This window comes from Equus przewalskii, chromosome 26 (genome assembly GCF_037783145.1).
Source record: "Equus przewalskii isolate Varuska chromosome 26, EquPr2, whole genome shotgun sequence".
Taxonomy (NCBI): domain Eukaryota; kingdom Metazoa; phylum Chordata; class Mammalia; order Perissodactyla; family Equidae; genus Equus; species Equus przewalskii.
Window position 1 is genome coordinate 38,931,291 of NC_091856.1, and position 18,257 is coordinate 38,949,547.

The 18,257-nt window shown below is 63.6% G+C and overlaps 2 protein-coding genes and 1 long non-coding RNA gene across 27 annotated transcripts in view; 1 reads left to right on the plus strand and 2 right to left on the minus strand.

Annotated features, from left to right (window-relative positions):
• Positions 1 to 139: 139 nt before the first annotated feature.
• NSMF (NMDA receptor synaptonuclear signaling and neuronal migration factor) lies at positions 140 to 10,290 on the minus strand. Of its 4 annotated transcripts, XM_070594795.1 has the most exons (16): positions 9,999 to 10,290; positions 9,521 to 9,582; positions 8,304 to 8,810; positions 7,040 to 7,115; positions 6,179 to 6,184; positions 5,796 to 5,864; positions 4,844 to 4,896; positions 3,896 to 3,989; positions 3,177 to 3,297; positions 2,635 to 2,718; positions 2,505 to 2,538; positions 2,342 to 2,412; positions 2,106 to 2,185; positions 1,744 to 1,846; positions 1,442 to 1,517; positions 140 to 1,354 (listed from the first exon to the last, which is right to left on the minus strand). In XM_070594795.1, exons 1-16 carry the CDS (start codon positions 10,067 to 10,069, stop codon positions 1,257 to 1,259), a joined length of 1,605 nt encoding a protein of 534 aa, XP_070450896.1. In that variant the 5' UTR covers positions 10,070 to 10,290; the 3' UTR covers positions 140 to 1,256. The 4 variants fall into 4 exon arrangements, with proteins under 4 accessions (XP_070450896.1, XP_070450897.1, XP_070450894.1 ...); XM_070594796.1 differs by lacking the exon at positions 6,179 to 6,184; XM_070594793.1 differs by lacking the exon at positions 2,505 to 2,538 and having other exon boundaries at positions 2,342 to 2,467.
• Positions 10,291 to 10,952: 662 nt separating this feature from the next.
• PNPLA7 (patatin like phospholipase domain containing 7) overlaps positions 10,953 to 18,257 on the minus strand; it is an 88,953-nt gene continuing 81,648 nt past the window's right edge. For all 22 annotated transcript variants that reach the window (XM_070594773.1, XM_070594780.1, XM_070594778.1 and 19 more), the window contains 9 exons: positions 15,530 to 15,646; positions 15,305 to 15,374; positions 14,009 to 14,125; positions 13,295 to 13,443; positions 12,726 to 12,878; positions 12,498 to 12,608; positions 11,930 to 12,014; positions 11,573 to 11,676; positions 10,953 to 11,410 (listed from right to left, as the gene is read on the minus strand). In XM_070594773.1, coding sequence (XP_070450874.1) covers positions 11,312 to 11,410; positions 11,573 to 11,676; positions 11,930 to 12,014; positions 12,498 to 12,608; positions 12,726 to 12,878; positions 13,295 to 13,443; positions 14,009 to 14,125; positions 15,305 to 15,374; positions 15,530 to 15,646 — 1,005 coding nt within the window. In that variant the 3' untranslated portion in view covers positions 10,953 to 11,311. The remainder of the gene's footprint in view (positions 11,411 to 11,572; positions 11,677 to 11,929; positions 12,015 to 12,497; positions 12,609 to 12,725; positions 12,879 to 13,294; positions 13,444 to 14,008; positions 14,126 to 15,304; positions 15,375 to 15,529; positions 15,647 to 18,257) is intronic.
• Positions 14,121 to 17,705, plus strand: LOC103554166 (uncharacterized). Its single transcript, XR_011533243.1, has 2 exons — positions 14,121 to 14,919; positions 17,066 to 17,705. It is a non-coding gene; the product is annotated as an uncharacterized lncRNA (long non-coding RNA).

Below are 18,257 nucleotides of genomic sequence, written 5' to 3' on the forward strand. Positions count from 1 at the left end.
AACCCTCATGGAGTGTGTCGCCGGCAGGGGAGCCCCAGCCCCCTCAGTCCAGGTGGGGGTGTGCAGGTGGCCATCACAGCAGTGGCCTCAGACCAGCAGGCCCAGAAGCTCCTGGGCCCAGGGAGGTAACAGACGGTGCTGAGAGAGGAGACCCATGCGGCGGCCGCAGCGGAGGGTCAGGTTTAATGGTCACTCTAAGGGGTATCGTACACTGCTCAGAGCCTGGCCCATGCCCCACCCCACCCTCGGCCGAGGGCATAGCCAGGCATCCTCAGACTCAGGCTCTGCAAAGGGGGGCCTGCCCCCGAGCCCTAGCTATATACAAGAGGGCCCGCCCCACTGGGCTTGGGCAAGGCTGCAGGCCCACCGACCACCAGTTGCTCAGCTCTGGGGCCTGGGATGTAGGGTCCAGGCCCCACTGCAGCATGTGGTGGGGTTCTCGCCCACTGGGGCCCAGCCCCGGCAGGCCTCCAAGCCCCCAGGCCTCTGCATGGGGGGGTGGCCTCCAGCCCAAGCCAGCAAAAGCTGAACCAGACAGCAGTAGCAGGGAGCCAGGCAGGCCCCAGAGGACAAGGAGCAGGTAGGCCCAGCTCGACCCAGCGCCTCCTCTGAGAAGGGAAAGTGCGCCCTCTCCTGCTGCCCACACCCCTGCTGGGCGGTGCCACCAAGATCAGATAAGCAGGGGTGGCAAGAGGAGTGCAAGCACGGAGGATGGGGACTGGCCGAACAGGGCAGCCGGCCGCCGCTGGCCCCATAGACGGGTCTCCTGGTGCTGGTGATCAAATACGCAGGGCTGGGGGCTGGGGGCTAGGGGCTAGGGGGCAGAGAGGGTCCTGAACACACGCTGGGCTGGCTGTTTACGCTGTGACTAGTAACATAGCACTTAACTAGTTAACTAGTAACGCTGCTTCCCTTTAAATTGTTTCAGAGGCGTAGAAAATTGCACTTATTTCTATGAGCCCACGCAGAGGAGTGGCCCAAGGCGCAGCCTCCGCCCAGGGCCAGGCCCATTCAGCGCCTGGCTGCCGAGCGCCCGCCAGCCGTGGTGGGTGAAGCTCCTCCCGGAGGAGCCTGGGGGCTGTGGCTCCTGTGGCCCATGGCGCAGGGAGGACCCGACCCCAGGAGGGAACCTGAGTGACGTCTGAGAGTGCCCTGAAGTGGGCGCGGAGACCACAACCCATGTGGTCCCACGCGGCACGTGGCAGCCCCGTTCCAGCCGCCGGTCCGAGGAAGCGGCTGGGTGGTGGCCTTGCCCCTCACAGAACGTCCTCGAAGTCCAGCAGCTTCGAGTGCTGGCGGCTTTTCCACAGGCGGTACAGCCGGAAGTCAAAGTAGGTCTCAATCATCTGCTTCCCTGGGCAGGAAGGGGCAAGGCCGGGGGCTCAGGCCGCTGCCTCCCGGACCCCACCGTGCAGTCTGGGAACCAGCCCAGCCAACTCACCTTGGGCCGACAACTCCAGGGGCGACTCAAAGGTGACCCTGTAAGGGGTCATGAGGGTCCTGAGGTTCTGGAACAGCTGTAAGGAGGGGCGGGGCTGTGAGTTCAGGGCAGGAGGGAGAGGGAGGGGGAGTGGTGGGCGAGGGGCAGGAGCCCCCACAACTGGCTGGTCTCAGGCGCAGGGGTTTTCTCTAGGAGGATTAAAGGAAAAGGGAAAAGAAACTTGAGGAGAAATGAGTTTTGTCAAGTCTTTTCATGAGTCTGGGGTTTCTAAAAGCCTGGAGTGGAGTTTGGGATTCCTGTACCTTCTCTCCATTGGGATTCCCCAGAATGTAACAGCCCATGATGTGGATGACATTCGGCTCTGGGTTCACTTTGCTCATCAAGCGGCTCAACCGCTTCCAGAAGCTGGTGGGAGAGAGAAGGGTCACAGGTAGTCTCCAGGCCAGGCCCCCAGGTGTGAGGAGAGGCAGGCCAGGGCCCAGGGTCCCCAGGTGCGAGGAGGAGCAGGACAGGGTCCAGGTCCTCAGGTGTGAGGAGGGTGGGCCCAAGGCCCAAGGCTCAGCTCCAGAGACAGGAATATTGTGGAAAGGGGGCTGTGGGGTCAGGTTGTGCTGGTGGACACCGCCTCCAGGCCCCCCAGCCACAGGCAGCCTCGCTTGCTCACTGGATCATGTCTTCTTCCTTCTCCACTTTAGCAAAAGTGGCCACCTTGTTCTTGAGTAGGTAGAGATGTCCTGGACCACCCTGTAAGAGACTGTGGTCGGCTGGAGGGCCTCGCACACGAGGTATCTGCCCATGCTCCGCCCCCCATACATGCTCATGTGCACACACGTGCACACCCACGGAGGTGGCATCCTCGACCCCCACCCCACTCCTGGCCCAGAAGGGACCGAGCCCCACCTGGCAGAAAATCAGCATCTTCCAGATCTTAGCCCCCTTGTGGTAGATGTTCAGCTTCTTCTCTATCTCCTCTGGGGAGGGAGAGGTGTGAGTGCTGCCCCCCGCGGCCTGCATGCACCCCCCAGCCTAGGACCAGAAGACGGTGGGATTGAAGGGCACATACCCAAGATGTCCTCAAAGGTCGCGTGCTCGTGGTCCTAGGACAGACACAGGCCACACCTGCGTCAGAGTCCCTCTCAGGCAGCACCCCCACCCCACATCGGGGGACAAGGAGGGGCTGGGCAGACACTCACGTAGAGGATGGGGATGATGGAGGGGTCGTCCCTGCGGATGATGGTGGGGATGTACTCGGCTTTGGGCACCTTAGAGGAGATGAGCTGGGGAAACATGGAAACTGCTCAGAGCCGAGGGGAGTGGAAGCCCCAGGAGATCACCCCCCACTGCTAGGCAGCCCAGGGTGCAGCCCCACCAACCCCCTCCCTACTGGGCAGCCCATGTGGGGCCCCACCAGAACCCCTCTCACCTGGGCAGCCCATGTGGGGCCCCATGAGACTCCCTCCGCTAGGCAGCCCACGTGGAGCCCCATGAGACCCGTTCTCTACCAGGCAGCCCATGTGGAGCCCCACGAGACCCCCTCTGCTAGGGGGTCCATGTGGAGCCCCATGAGACCCCCTCTCCTAGGCAGGCCTTGGTGTAGCTCCTGAGACATTCTCCTTGCTGGGCAGCCCGCAGTGGCTGCTTTAATCCCAGGCAGAACCAGTTAGGCTTCCGGAGGAAAAGGGCCCCCCACAAGCACAGGCCTGGCTGGAGAAGCACTGGGGTGGCTGTGCCTCACCATGACCTTGGGCGGCAAGAAGCCTTCAGTGTCACAGGCCACAGCCTCCAGGCCCTTCTCGGTCTCCCAGTCCAAGTCCTCGAAGGCTTCACCCAGGGTGCAGTGCGAGCTCTGCAGATCACTACCTGCGGAGCAGGATGGTCACCAGGATGCAAACCGTTGGCAGTACTGACTGTCCAGCTGTGGCCCCCAGCGATGGGCAGTGGACAGTGCTGGCAAGCCACATCCTGGAGGATCCTCCAGGCCAGCCAAAAACCCCGGGGTGGGTGACAGAGCCAAGCCAAAGTGACCACCAACCCAGCAAAAACAGCCACTGCCACCAGACTGGAGCTCCCGGACTAGAGAGGCCAGTGGACCTGGGTGTAAGGCAGATGGGAGCCAGCGTGCAAGTGTAGGCTCTAGCCTGTTAAGCCTGTGCCCTGGACCAGGGAGGACTGGGCACCATGGCACCTACCTTTCAGGCCCACTGGAGCACAGGCAGCACACGAGCCCAGGCAGAGCAGGGCCCTAGAGGCGACCCTGCCGGGCCCTGCTGCGCCATTAGTTAACCCTGCCTGAGGTCAGAGGTGCCAGGCGCCCCACCTCATAGACAGGTAAACTGAGACTCAGAGAGCAGAAGCGCAGAAGCCTAGCTGACCGGGCAGAGGTCCCCCGGCGGAGCACGGGGCCTGGAGGCCTAGGGCAACTTCAGGGGAGGTGGGCCGGCCTGCACCCGGCACCTACTGTCTCGGGAGTCGTGGGAAGTGTCGGCTTTCATGGGGGTGGGGTCGCTCCAGGACCGGCTGAAGCTCCGCTCACGCCGCTCGGCGAACGCTGCAGTGAGAGCGGAAACTGGTCAGTGGGTGGGGCAGGGCCTGGAGTAGAGGTGGGGCAGGGGTGGGGCCTGGAGTGGAGGCGGGGCCTGGAGTAGAGGCAGAATGGTGCAGGGGCTGTACCTAGAGTGGAGGCTCTGAGTGGAGGTGGGGACGGAGCAGGGTCTGGAGTGGGAGTGGGGCCGGGTGCCGCCTGGAGTGGAGGTGGGCTGCCGTGGGGCCTGGAGTGGGGGGGTGGGTCCTGGAGTGGAGGCGGAGCCTGGAGTGGAGGTGTGGTGGGGCAGGGCCTGCAGTAGAGGCGGAGCCTGGAGTGGAGGTGGGGTGGGGCAGGGCCTGCAGTAGAGGCGGAGCCTGGAGTGGAGGTGGGGTGGGGCAGGGCCTGCAGTAGAGGCGGAGCCTGGAGTGGAGGTGGGGTGGGGCAGGGCCTGCAGTAGAGGCGGAGCCTGGAGTGGAGGTGGGGTGGGGTGGGGCCTGGAGTGGAGGCGGGGATGGGGCGGGGCCTGAAGTGGGTGGGGGTGGGGCCTTGGAGGGGCGGGGCCTAAGGTGGCACGAAGTAGATGGGGACCAACGGCGAGGCTGGCTCCAAGGGAAGGCTACAGGCTTGGCGTTCCAGGTCTGGGAGTGGTGGGCGGGGCTGTGCTCCAAGGCTGTCACAGCGGGGCTAGGGGCGGGGGCAGGCCTAGGGAGTTGAGCATGCGTGCTGGGGCGGGGCTACGGGCGGGGCCAGGGGCGGGGTCTGAGTGCCGGGCGGTTGGCCAGGAGTCAGGTCTTTCCTGCGCAGCAGCAGCACGCGAAGCCCGGACGGCCAAGAGCAGCGCCCCCCACCCCACAACGCGCCCCGAGCTGGGGTCTTACTCTGGGCCTTCACCCGCCGGCTGCCGACCATGCGGAGGTGTTTACGGAAGTTCCTGGGGGAGGAAACACGGGAGGCCGGTGAGGGCCCGAGGGGGTTGAGCAGCGCCCGGGTCCCCCACGCTCCCCACCCGCCAGTGCCCCTGACAGCGCTTGAGGCTCTGTCCTTGCCCCTTTCAGTAATTTCGTCCCCGCGCCCCTACGCTTTCCCACTGGCCCACCGCCCACCCAGAGGCAAATCCCACCCAGTCCCTCTCCTAGAGACCCTTCCAGGGCTCCCCTTTGCTGCCAGGACAAAGGCACGATGGCCAAGCCTTCTCTTGCTGCCCCACCCCGCATCTCAAAACTTCTCCTGCCCTCAGGCGGCCCCCGCCACCACCCACCCCTGCATTCCCTCCTCGGGCCCAGGCACAGGCTGAGCCCTGCCAGCCTCCCGCCGCAGTGGTGAAGGGCTCCTGCTTGCTGCACTCAGCCGCTAGGCAGGGCAGCACAACTGTCTGCAACACCCACAGGTCGGTCTGGGGCCTGCAGACGAGCCCTCCTCCCCCCTGCACCGTGTCCCTGAGCCACTTCAGAGGCAGGTCTTCTTTGCCCCCAAACTTTGTGCCTTGCCAAGGCCCAGTGTCCAAGACGTACGGACAGGCTCCCTGGACACATCTCTGAGGTTGGACTGGAGAGGGTAAGCCTTGCCACTGACCCCACAGCTCTGGGCTTCAAGGACCAGAGACAGACACTATGGGCCAGCTGGCTGCAGTTTAACTGTCAATGTGCACCCAAAACAGGCCTAGGGGTTCAGGCCACATGACCTCTCCTGCCTGCCGCGTCCCCAGAGCAGGGCCAGGCCAGTGGTCGCCACCGCCCTTTCCCCATCGGGTCTGCCGGGGCCAGGTATGCCCAGGCCAGAGCAGCACAGACAAGAGACGGACCCTGGTGGCGAGTGGCTGGCAGGCCCTACCTCTGGATTACAGACGCGGAATCATTCTCCCGTTTCCGGCGCTTCCTCTCCGCGTAGCCCCTGAACACCCTGGGAAACCGCTGCAAGTCAGCACTGCCCTTGGCCGCAGGCAGGAGGGACAGAGACGTGGGGACAGAGGTGCGAGCGCAGGGCCCAGGGGGGTATCCAGGGCCCTGGGCCAGGCAGAGGGTCTTGGCCTGCCTTGCCCTGTCCTCAGTCCAGCTCCTGGCAGGCTGCACTGTGGCCTTGGTGCTCACTGGGACACAGCACTCCCTCACAGTCAAGGCCCAGGTCCCTGGCCTGCCCAAACCTATTTGGGGTGGGAGGGCCCCCCCAGGGACAACCGCCGTGCCCTCAGGCTCAAGGTCCCACAGGGTACTTACGAGATGCTGGAGTCGTGGCGGGAAGGGGCAGCGGGAGAGAGAAGATACAGTAAGCCGTGACCCCTCAGCCCCCAAGCCCCCTGCAGTTAATTCCCTTCCTGTCACTGACTTGGAGGGTCCCTCACCCCCTGAAAGGGCAGTGGACGCTGAGGTAACCACAGCCCATGCCTCCAGATGCTGTGACCTGGTCAGCCCGGCACAGAGGTCTGACTGTGCCCTGCTGGCCTTAGGCAGCAAAGATGGTGGCCCCAGCTAGCCCGAGGGCAGCGGTAGGCTCCCCGGGGTAGCATGTGGGGATAGAGCTTCTTTGGTGTGGGGGACACTGTAACAAAGGGTGCCTCCTTGGAAGGAACCCCATGAGAGAACACCCAGATGTGTGTGGAAGGTAAAGAAGAGCAGACCCCCAGGGGACCTCTAAGCTGTGGTCACGTGAGGTGCACAGGAAGCACAAGGAGGCTGCTGTTTGGGGCATGTGTGAGGGCAGAGTCGGGTCACAGGGGCTGAGGTAGGGCAGTGGCCAGGGGCGACTGCATCAGCTGCAGCCCTGGGCCAGGTCCCCCGAGGACAGGATGGACAGCTTGGAGGGACTGTGGGGGCAGGAGTCGGGGCAGGGCAGTGGAGAATGGAGGGCTTGGGGCAGGGGGCCGTGGGAGCCGGGGGAGAGCAGCCAGACCGGCCTCCCTCCAGACCGACATCACTTCCTGCAGACCTGGTGGAATACGGGCACATGGGGCTGCTCAGAAGCAGTGACTCAGGGGGCTCAGAGGGCGGGAGAGGGTCCAGCAGTAGTTCCTGAGCGCCAGCAGGAGGTCCCCCGGCCCGGGCCCCGCACGGTGGGCACGCATCAGGCATGCGACTCACGCTTGCATAGTTGTGGTAGCCGTGTGGAAGCTGAAGAGGGTCTCCTTGGGGAACCAGGTGCGGATGGGGACGTCATCTGGAAGAGACGAAAGGAGCAGTGACTGTGGTGGCCTGGGGGCTCCTGAGCCTTCCCACCCACCTGTCGGGCTGTCTGCCGCAGCCCCAGGAGGAGAGGGGGCAGGGTCCCCCAGCCCTCTTCCAGGAGGGAGGAGGCGGGTGCAGGGCCTCACGGCAACGTGCAGCTGCTTGGCTGTTCAAGCCGAGATAGCTCAGTGGCTGCTGACACTTTGACCGTCTGCCTAGCTCTCCCTTTGGCTGCCACAGCTGAGGAGTGTTTCTTTGAGAGCACAGCCGTCTCCAGGCTGCTTGCGGAAGGGACTCACTGTCTCCCTTTGGTCAGGGGGCAGGGCAGGGACAACGGCTGCAGCCTCTCCTGGGGGCTCTGGGCCTTCTCTGCAGACAGATGCTCTGGCGTCCGCTTGGCCAGATCTCCCCTGCCCTGGGCCCTCCCAGAAGGGTGAGGTGGAAGCCTCGCCAAGTGTGGAGACCACCTTACTGAGTGCCCCATCCCACATTCTAGAGCTCTACTCTCTCACCCTGACTCCCGTCCCATCCCCTTGCTTGCGTCTATCAGAGGAGCAACAGGTCATGGAGGTGAGCTGCCCACACCCCAGGCCTGTGCCCTGATGCCCAGGTGGGTTGCTGACTTGGAGGCCCAGGAAGTATCCTGGAAGGACACTGTGGCTCAGCTAGTTAGAACTCTGTTCTTCAGGAGGTGACCTCAGAACCAGGAGGCAGGGGGTCCCAGGGAGGCCTCTTCCAGACACAGAAGGCCTCCAGGGCTCCCCAGACACCTGCACGGCTCAACAATCCTGGGGAGGGGCCCGTTGGCTGGACAGGGCCCAGACAGTTATGTACCTCCTGAGGTGAGTGGGAGCCCCACTGGGTGGGTCCTGGGGCAAGGACTGTTCCCTAGGACTCCCTGAAGGCAGCCTGATCTTCCAATTAAGCCATATTTTTGGCCTGGTCAACCCTCAAGATCCTCCCAAGCCCCCTCCTCCAGGAAGCATTCCTCGATTGACTCAGTGCTGCCAAGGACAAAGCCAACCATAAGGCCTGACATGGGGCGTGGGATGTGGAAGCAGGACTCTACTTGCATGCCGTGACCTGGGCCCATCTACCTGTCCAAGCCTCACAGCGGTTGCTGCTCATAGACACCAGCACCCTGCCTGAGGCTGCCCATGCCCACAACGAGCCCCCTCACCAGACACACGGTCAACGCTGTACATCCTCTCCAGCTTCTTGCGGCGGCTGGTGGCCTCAGGCAGAGGTGGCTGGTCCAGCCCAAAAGTCCGAAGGGAGGGGCTGGGGCCAGGGGCCAGCTGGGCGCATCCAGGACATTCCTTGGAGCCCTGGCGGCTGCCTGCCCAGCTCTGGCAGGGCGTGCTGACGTCCTCCCGGCTGCTGCCCGGGCTGGCACGCAGGGACTGGCTGTGGTGGTGGGGGTGCCCCTCCTGCTGCCGCTGCCCCTTCACTACAGCCAGCTCGATGGCCTCGGCGTCTGGGCTGGGCAGCAGGGCTGGCTCCCCGGAGATGGTGTACACACGGGGTTGGGGGCCCTCACCAGCCGGCTTCCTGCTGACCGCCTCCTCCGAGAGGCTGCCCTCATAGCGGCCATTGGAAACCAGGGAGAGGCGGCGCTTGTTCTGAGGGGCTGGCTGCATCTCAGGGGACCCGTCGTGGCCAGAGTAGGCATCAGCTAGCAAGTGGTCTGGGGGAGAGGCACAGGGAGCTTGCAGCCTGCCGGTCCTGCCCTTCCAGTCTCCCAGTGCTCTGAGAGCAAGAAACACCCAGCAGGTGCCTAGCCTGGATACGCAGGGTGGGGCTACCCCCAAGCCCTACTGACCAAACCCAAATGAAGTCTCTTATGTCTTCAGAAAGGTGGTTCCGAGCTACACACTCCTCCTACAGGCTCCTGTTTCCCTCCTGTCTGGGCCCCAGACCCCTCGTGTGTGTGTGTGTGTGTGTGTGTGTGTGTGTGTGTGTGCGCGCGCGCGCGCGCGTGCGTGCGTGCATGCATGGCGGGGGCGACAGGCTCTGCTACCTGTGGGTGATCTGGGAGGGCAGGAACAAGCAGGCCACCTCCCAGCCTGTCACTGCACCCGTGTGCCCAGTGCCAACTTCTCCCCTCCCCCCCACCAGCTGGCCCCCAGACACAGTGGTGCCAGCCCTGGGGGTGCCAAGAGGCCTGTTGCCATGCCAACGGCCCAGGCTGGGTGGGTGCCATGGTGATGAGTGACTCGGAGCTCCTCCTGGGGCTCTGGGCCAGGGAGGGCAGGGGGCGTGAGGAAGCCAGCCCAGCAGGGCAGCTGCCACAGCTCACACCCGATAGTCCCCACGGCCTGGCCTGACGGAGGGACAGCCTCCCCTAGGTTGGGGGGCTGTGGAGGACCCACCATGGCACCACCTCACGTGCCCTACCTGCACCATTCCGGTTCTCAGGGTGACTCTGGGACAGGTACTCGCCAAACGCTCGGGCTGCTCTGCAGGTGGACAGCGGGGTGCGCCATCAGGGCACACAGGCCCACCCCGCCACTCCTACCGCAGGAGCCCACCCACACCTGGGCCCTCGGCACCAGCAAGGGAGGGATCGGGGGTCACCACCGAGGCACCCCTTCCACCGGGAAAGCCCAGGAAGAGCGGGTTGCAGTTCCGGGACCCTCGGGTCCAGGGGCACCTCGTCTGGACCTGCTGGCCCGGCCCTGGTCTCCTCTGTCCAGCCCCCGCCACCCGATGTGGGGTCGTGGGTCGTGAGGTCGCGCGACGCGCCCACTGCAGTCTCGGGAGGGCGCACACAGGCGGGGCCCCGGGGAGGCGACGCGCGGGCACCCGTTTCGGGGGAAGGGCGCGCGGGACACGCCGAGGGGGCGGGGGCGCTGAGCCCGGTGGCCGCACTCACCGCACTTTGGCCGCCACTGAGGACATGGCCTCGCTCCTCAGCGCCCTCCTCCGGGAGGCGGCGGCGCCCATGGTCGGGGCGGCGGCGCATCCCCCAGCCTCAGAGCGCGCCCCGCGCCCGCCGCCTCCGCCGGGGGAGCTGCGCTGCGTCGGGCCTCGGGCTCGGGCTCGGGCTCGGGCTCGGGCTTGGGCTCGGGCTCGGGCCCGGAACCTGCATGGCCTCGCCGGGCGCTCCGCGTCCCGCAGCACCAGGAGAGTGCGGCCGGCACCGGGGGTGGCGCTCCGCCCACCGTGACGTCAGGGCAGGGGCGGGGCGTGGAGGGACCGCCCGCGGTGACGTCAGGGCTGGGGCGGGGCTCGGCAGGACCGCCCATCGCGACTCCGCGGGCCCATGAGCTCCGCCCATAATGACGTCATGGAGGGGGGCGGGGCTAGGCGACAGAGGCAGGACCACCCGGCTCTGCTCTTTCACCCGTCTCCCGAACGGGGAAACTGAGGGAGGCGGTAACCCGGCCGCAGGGTGCCTGGCCCTCGGGTCAGGGCCTCCCCAGCCCTCACAGGCCCACCTCCCTGCTCTGAGACCTGCAGGCATCGCGGATCTCAGACTCACAGGCCGGCAGTCCTCCCTCCCCGGGTGCCATTTAAGGGTCTGAGAAAGAAAGTGTGGGCGTCTCACGTCCCAGGGGAGCGTCTTGTGTGCACTGGGGGAAACGCCACCTGAGAGATCGGGCCGGGCTCATCCTTGGTGTGGAAGAATCAGCTCCATCCCAGCCCCGGGTGCCCTCCTGCCCCCGCGGTGACCTTGTAGGAGGGCAGGCAACGCCCCGCCCACCATGGCCTCAGGGATGCGGCCCCACAGCCCGGATCCTTGGGTGCATCTTCGTGTTTGGACTTTGGCCATCTTCGCGGGACTTTGGCGCAGGGAGCGCAGGGACCACACGGCCCACACGGCCCACACAGTCAGATCTGCCTTTATTGACTGCCAAGCGGAAGCACTAAGGGCTCCAACATCTCTGGGTGGCCTCACGGGGGCTAGCATGGGCCCCCAGGGCTGCTGTGTGCACAGGGTGCCAGGACCGAGCGCTCCACTGGGAGCTGCCAGTGCAGAGAGGCCTGAGACACCCCAACACAGCGCTGGGCCCCAGCATGGGAGAAGCTGGATGCACCACTGGGCAGGGCCCTGGGTCCCAGCTGGGTCTCCCTGGTGGGCCAGGGAAGAGCCCTCAGGAGCTGCAGGAGCCAAGGTCTCTGCGACAGGCCCACAGGGGATACTGGCTTCAGGGCACATCAGAGCAGAGATCTGAGCAGAGATTGCTACCCATCTTGGTCAGACAGCCAGAGGGATGAGGAGTCCCGGGACAGTTTTGCAGAAGCCAGACTGGGGTCCTGATGCTGAAGTGAGGGCTCATCCTCCTGGAAGTAAACACAGTAAGGTGGGGGTGACCCCAGAGGGCTGACCCTGGGTTGGGGTTCTCTGGCCCTGGGCTGCAGGGCAGCTGGGAGAGAGCAGCCCACCTGCTTGGGGCCCTCAGAGCTGGCTTAGCCAAAGGGCACAGGGCAGGGCCGGCAGCTCACCGAGTCAGAGCCTGAGTCAGCCGGGGCGCACTGGAAGTCGGCGTATGCATCCTGGGGGCCCTCGAGCAGCTCCTCCTCGTACTCAGTCTGGTAGTCAGATTCGTCTGGGCAGAAAGGGGCTGTGTTGATCCTCTCCTGAGGGCAGGGGCCATGCCAGGCACCACTGGAGCTCAGAGCAGGACATGGCCACAGACTCCCACAGTGGCATGGGTCCTGTTGCACTGCCAACTAGGTCCAGAGGCTGCTAGAGGGAGCCTGGTGGCCAGGGTGGCTCATTCAATGTGTCAAGGGTAAGGAATGGATGCTGCCACCACCGTCCTCAGTTGTGCAGAGACACATCCCAGGAATCCAACTCACCATCCACTGCAGCCACCTTGGCAGGCTCGATTCGTGACACAATCTCGGCAAGATCCGTGAAGGAGGCATTGGGGCAGGTAAGAGCCTGGAGGGCCAGGGTGGAGAAGACATCTGGCCAAAGCCACTACACCCCACGCCCTCAGGATCACAGGCCCTGGCTGCCCCGCCAGGACCCCAGCCCCACTCTCTCTGCCACCCTCTGTGGCCCTAGCCTGTTGAGGTACTGGAGCCCCTGGAGGGGGGTGGGTGCATGGAGGATGGGCAGAGTCCTGAGCAGACCCCCATCCAGACCACCATCCTCTCCCACCACAAGCACTACTAGGGTGGAGAGCCAGAGGGGGGCAAAGAGAGGGGATACCAGGGCAGAGGCCAGGAGACAGCCCCCCCAGGGCTGCTGCCCTGCCCTCTTCTTCTGGCTCCTGGGGGGGCATCTCTGCAGGCCTAAGCAGCTGAGGTGCTGCTGGCTGCAGGGAGCCCTGTACCTCCAGTGGGCAGAGGACAGGTCACAGGAGGGCCAGCCCTCACAGGAGGGAGGAAGGGAGGAGCGGGCATCAGCTTGGGCACTCACATCGCAGGCCTTCATCCTGCTCGTCCCCTGCCGGTCCTGTAGCATCTTCTCCAGCACACCACTTCGACCCCAGATGTCAAACACCGTCCGCCCGTGCTGGTACCCCACTTCCTGCACACACACCGGGGACCCCGTGACCGGTGGCCAGAGCCCCCCTGCTGTGTCCTCAGAAGGGAGGGTGGGGGGCTGGGGAGGGCCCTGTGGCCCTGCGCCCCCAGCAACACTCACACAGATCTCATCGAATTTGCCAAAGTCCAGGGTGCGGTAGCGGTCAATGGGCGGGCGCAGGCACTCGCAGTAGTCGCTGCTCTTCACCATCTCCAGCTGCCGGACGCAGCACACATAGGCCAGGCGCGTCTGGATCTCTGCCATGTTCAACACCTGCCGCCATCACAGCTTGCTGAGCAATGCTCTCCGGTGCCCACACGGCCCATGGGCCCCATGAGAGCACAGCCACCTGTGTCTCGTGCCCTGGTCGCCTCCCTCCCCTCCCCACCCCCAAGAGAGACACAGCTCCACCAGGCCTGGGGGCAACGCAGGCACTCAGGAGGGGTCCTAAAATGTGTCCGGAGGAGCTGTGGAGCCTTTAGGCCTGTCCCCCTTCCCCAGAGCTGGTCCCAGCTGGGCAGGGATGGTGAGCGAGTGACAGCAGCTCCCTGGAAGGCACCCCCCCGCCCCCGCACCCAGGAGGCACTGCACTGCCCCTTCTCAGGGACACGGGCACAAGAGTGTGAGGGGGCTGCAAGAAGCTGCAGAGGAGCACCGCTGCCTGGGCATTGCACAGGGGTGTGCCCCACCTTGACTTTCGTGGCCAAGGGGTTCCAGCGCTTCCACAGCAGCCACCACCCAGACAGTGCATCGCCATAGTTGGTCAGGTCCACCTCGTCCTGGCTGCCCACGTCAATGGCAATCACGACCTTTGCCCCCATCGACCTGGCCACATCCGCTGGGGAGGAGGCAGCCCTGGTCACCAGCTGGGACAGGTAACCAGAGTCCCAGGTGGGAGCAGAGCTGGGGGTATGGGGGCAGAGCTGGGGGAATGGGGCAGAGCAAGGCAGATGGGGACAGAGCCTGCCCAAGAGGCCCTGACCGACAGGGTCTCCTCTCCATGTCACACCAGGGCCTATAGAGGTGGGAAGCTGAGTGTACAGAACTGTCCAACAGGTGACAGGTGCGCCCAAGGGAGGGGCCTCCCCAGACAGCAAACCCAACACCTGCAGGCTGTTAGTTCCGACTGTGGGCACAGACTGGACGTAATTGCTCCCAGCTCTGCTACTTGGCCCTTGTTCTGAGCGCTGCTGAGCTGACAAACACAGCCATATGCTGGGAGCACACAGTGCCCGAGCATGTGCGCGGGCGTGCATCTGTGTGTGTGCATGTTCTCTGTGCTCCGTGCAAGCCTGTCATTTCCCCTTGGCACACTCTGAGGAAAACGTGTACCACTGGCCTTCCCAGGAGTGGAGGTGGCTGAGGCAGGGGCCAGGGCGGTCCCTCCCCACTCACTGCAGTACCTGGGAGGTTGTTGATGTAGCCACCGTCCATCAGCAGGTGTCCATCTTTGGGGTCGCAGAGGGGGGGCATGTACCCTGACAGGGACATGCTTGCACGCACATACCTCCACAGGGAGCCTAAAAGGAAGTCGAGAGGGGTCAGGGGGAATGGTTGCTGGACCCAGCCAAGGGGCAGGAGAGGAGCCTTTTGCCACCCACGGTGGGTGCCTGCTGTGGACCCTTGGCTCAGAGCCTCGCCTGTGTGGGGTAATGAATGAAGCCTGAGTGTCTGCCCTCTGGTGGAGGGCACCAGGTCTGGGCAGATGGACACACTCCTGAACATCACCCTCCCTGAGGGAGGCTCTCTATGGACAGAGCACAGGAGGGACAGGAGGCCCAAGGAAGGCCAGGCTTGCTCTGCGATCTCAACACATTCCAATGTGCCAGGCTCCAAGCTGATGTGTGCCACAGCCTTCAGCCAACATGCCCCGTGCTCACCCTCTGAGGAGACACAACCAGCAGCTCCCAAAACACTCTGCCTGAGAAAGGGCCCTCAGCTGCCCACCCAGGGATTCACTGTGCCCATCCTAGTAGTGCCACCAGCTGCCTATGCTAACCACAAGCACCATGACCTGAGCGTGCCCTTCATCTGCACCCACGATCTGAGTGTGCCCTTTGTCTGCACCCACATCCTGACTGTGCCCTTCATCTGCATGCACATCCTGAGTATGCCGTTTGTCTACACCCATGTCCTGTGTGTGCCTTTCATCTGCACCCATGTCCTGAGTGTGCCCTTCGTCTGCACCCACGACCTGAGTGTGCTGTTCGTCTGCACGCACGTCCTGAGTGTGCCCTTCGTCTGCACGCACGTCCTGAGTGTGTCCTTCATCTGCACCCACGACCTGAGTGTGCCATTCATCTGCACCCACAACGTGAGTGTGCCCTTCGTCTGCACCCATGTCCTGAGGGTGCCTTTCTTTCTAGTCCTCTCCCCACTCAGTTCACATGGTCGTCTCCACCTCTTTTTGTGCCCTGCTGGCCTATGGGGTCTCCAGACTCCAGGCTATGTCCCCATACCCCCATCCTCATGCCCATGGCAGGGTCACGTCTGTGTTCGGTCTCCCTGAGCCTCTGGCCTCCTTTGGGTGATCTGAAGCTTCCCCAGGCTCATGGAGCCACCAGGCTCTCTTCCTGCCCTTGCCTCAAACTGGTGCTTCAAAGCCCTCCCCTGGAGCCACCCTGCCCTGAGTGGGCTATGCCCTGTGCATGCATGGCCCCATGTCAAGGGAGCCCCGCTTCCCAGGAGGAGGCTCTCACCATCTGTGTGGACCCGCATGGCTGAGGCAGTGATGTCTGTGGTGATGGTGAAGTAGGGGATCCACAGGTCCTGTGACGGGAGGCAGGGCTCAGTGGGGCTATCCTGCCCTGCTGCCAGCCCCCAACCCTGAGAGCCTAGGGGGTGGAGGGATGAGGAAGGAGCCAAGCATCCAGTCACAGGCCATGCTGGGGCTCCCCGGGGTGGTCCCTGCCCAGCGGGGACACCTCGATCTGCCGGTCCTTGAAGACGCTACAGATGCTGTTGTTGAAGCCGGCTCCCGAGAACATGGAGGTGATGGGGTAGGTCAGGTCCAGCATGGTCCTCACCACAGACGTCATACCCTGAGTGGGCAGGGCACACATGAGGTCCCTGGAGAGGAGGAAGGGCTCACACCCCCACCTGCAGGCACAGACAGAGCACCACCGCGAACACAACAAGGGCATCGGGAAGTATCCTGTGGGTGGGGCAGCACCCTGCAGGGATCTCTGGGGGAGCAAATGCTGTGGCCTGGGTGGCAGGACCTGGAATTCCCACAGGGACACCCACTGGCCCCCAGCAGGCCCGGCCAGCCTAGTCCTGCTGCCTGCTCAGCGAGGAGAGCGCAAGGTGAGGCTGGGACAAGGCCTAGTCCAGGACCAGCACCGGGTGGGCGAGTGGCAAAGAGGACCGCTGTCTTGGCCCGCTGAGGTCCCTGAGAGCTACGATACCCACGAAGATTTCTTAGGAGGGGAAGCTGCCCCACCCTGGCATGCTCGGGGTTGGCCCTCATGCTCCATCACGGTGGACACTCTGTCAGGGTCCTGGGGAGCAGCGGCTCTGCAGAGGGCCCCACTCTCTCTCCGGTGGGACCAGGTCCGTCCTTCCTCAATGAGGACGGAGGCCAGTTAGCCCTGCGAGGAGCAGGACCTGCGACTGGGCGGGCAGCGCTGGCCTTCCCCAGGGCATCGTCCAGGAATGCCCGGGCTCAGGGCCACCTCACTCCTTAGGGGTCAGGGATGGAGAGAAAGGGTCCTCCCTGCCTCTGTGTGGACAGAAGCTGGGATGGAAAAGCCCGGAGCATGGGCTGAACATGGGGTGGGCCCCCAGCTGGGGGTGAGTTCCCCTCCCTCTATGGGCTCTCACTGACATGAAAATCCTGCTTTGGAAGGAGCAGAGGGAACACACATGCTCCTGGAGGACAAGGACCCAGGCCAGCATGGGACATCCCCAGGGCCCTCCACAGTCAGCAAGGCCCTCACTCCAGAGGAATCCCCTGCCCAGCACCAGAGGGGTTCAGAGCAGAGCTGAGCCTGGTGGCCCCCACAACCACCCTATCCCCTCAGCTTGGCAGGGGGCACAGGCCCGTGCAGACAGGCAGAGCCAGAATTCCATCCTGTCTGCCCTGTAGGGTGGCCACCGGTGGGCTCCCACAGTTCAGCTTTGGGGCATCAGGCCTAAGCTCCCTGACCGTTCCCACACCTGCACCATACTGGCAGGGGTCGGGAAGGAGGCAGCCAGCCGGCCTCTGACCAGGCCCTCGGTGGGCCTAGAGCACACTGTCCCCTGAAGCCACTGTTCTCAAAGGCTGTCCTTAGTGACTTGTGCTGCACAGCCTCTGGACCCCTCCTTGGAGCAACCCACTGAGGGGTGACCGGGGCGGGTCATCTCAGGGAAGGCATCGTCTCTGGAGCAGTGTCCTCGGGACCACGTGGACAGAGCAGACAGCCTGCCCTGACAGCTTCTACCACAGATAACAACCAATTTCCTTTTCTTTTTAAAAGGAGAATGCAGACGCTTTCGATGTCACTCAGAGTTTCAGCCCGGGCTCCACTCTATTCCACGAAAACAAGCAGGAGAGCCCTGGGAAAGGCAGACAGCCTACATGCTCCGCTCTGTCCATGGGAGTGGTCCAGACGCAGCTTCTCAGACTTTGGATCTGTCTGCTGGCCTTCATTCATCATAGGGCCAACTGTGTTAATTATACAGATGGTCCTCGACTCGACGGCTCCGCTCGTGATCTTCTGCCTTTACGAGGATATGCGAACGGGATACGCATTCGGTAGAAACCGTGCTTCCGAGTTTGCATTTTGATCTCTTCCTGGGCCAGCAATGTGCAGTGCAATCCTCCCTCATGATGCGGGGCAGCAGTGGGGAGCACAGCTCCTCTCAGCCCTGATCACGAGGGGGAACAGCCGAGACCCTGACAGCCACACTGGACCCAGACAGCCACTCTGCTTCGCTTTCAGGACAGGATTCAGTACATTACATGGGACAGCCAACACTTTATTATAAGACAGGCATTGTGTGAGACAATTGTGCCCAACTGTAAGCTAATGTGAGTGTTCTGAGCACAGTTAAAGTAAGCCAGGCTAAGCCATGATACTTGATAGGTTGGGTGTATTAAATGCACTTTTGACGTATGATAGTTTCAACTTACAATGGGTTTATTGGGACATCACCCCCTCATAAGTGAGGAAGACCTATATTTTCTTACTTTCCATAGTCCTGATTTTCTGGCATTTGGGGTCTTACAGACCGGGGACACACCGCACTCCCAGGGCTAGCCAGTGCTTAAGAGTCAGCAGAGGGCTTGCCCCTGGGCGTGTCTTTCATGCAGACCAACCAATCCAGAAACCACAGCCCCGACCACCTCCTCTATCAAACTCACACCAAGCCACTATTCCCCTGCCTAAATCAACCCGGGGTCAGGTACCAGGCAACTGGGGACAGCCCCTATGCTCCAAGCCCGCAGGAATTATTCACACGACCAATCTTAAACTGTGTACCTGCCCTGCCTTGCACTTCCCGCAGAAACCCCAATGAAGGCTCTGGCCTAGGCCTTCCCCTCGCCCCCTCTGCCTCCTGCCACGCACTGGTACTCCCCTGAGGTACCTAGGGGGTGGGCAGGGCCTCTCATTTCTGGGGGAACTGTGGATAACAGGAAAGTTTTCTTTCAGTGGCGCTGACCTCTCT

Coding starts and splice junctions, on each gene's coding strand:
- NSMF (XM_070594793.1), bottom strand. CDS start 10,069: ATGGGCGCCGCCGCCTCCCGGAGGAGGGCGCTGAGGAGCGAGGCCATG. Junction 3,298..3,895: donor CACGACTCCCGAGACAGTAG/GTGCCGGGTGCA, acceptor CTCCGCAGGTAG/TGATCTGCAGAGCTCGCACT. Junction 2,186..2,341: donor AGATGCTGATTTTCTGCCAG/GTGGGGCTCGGT, acceptor AGTCTCTTACAG/GGTGGTCCAGGACATCTCTA.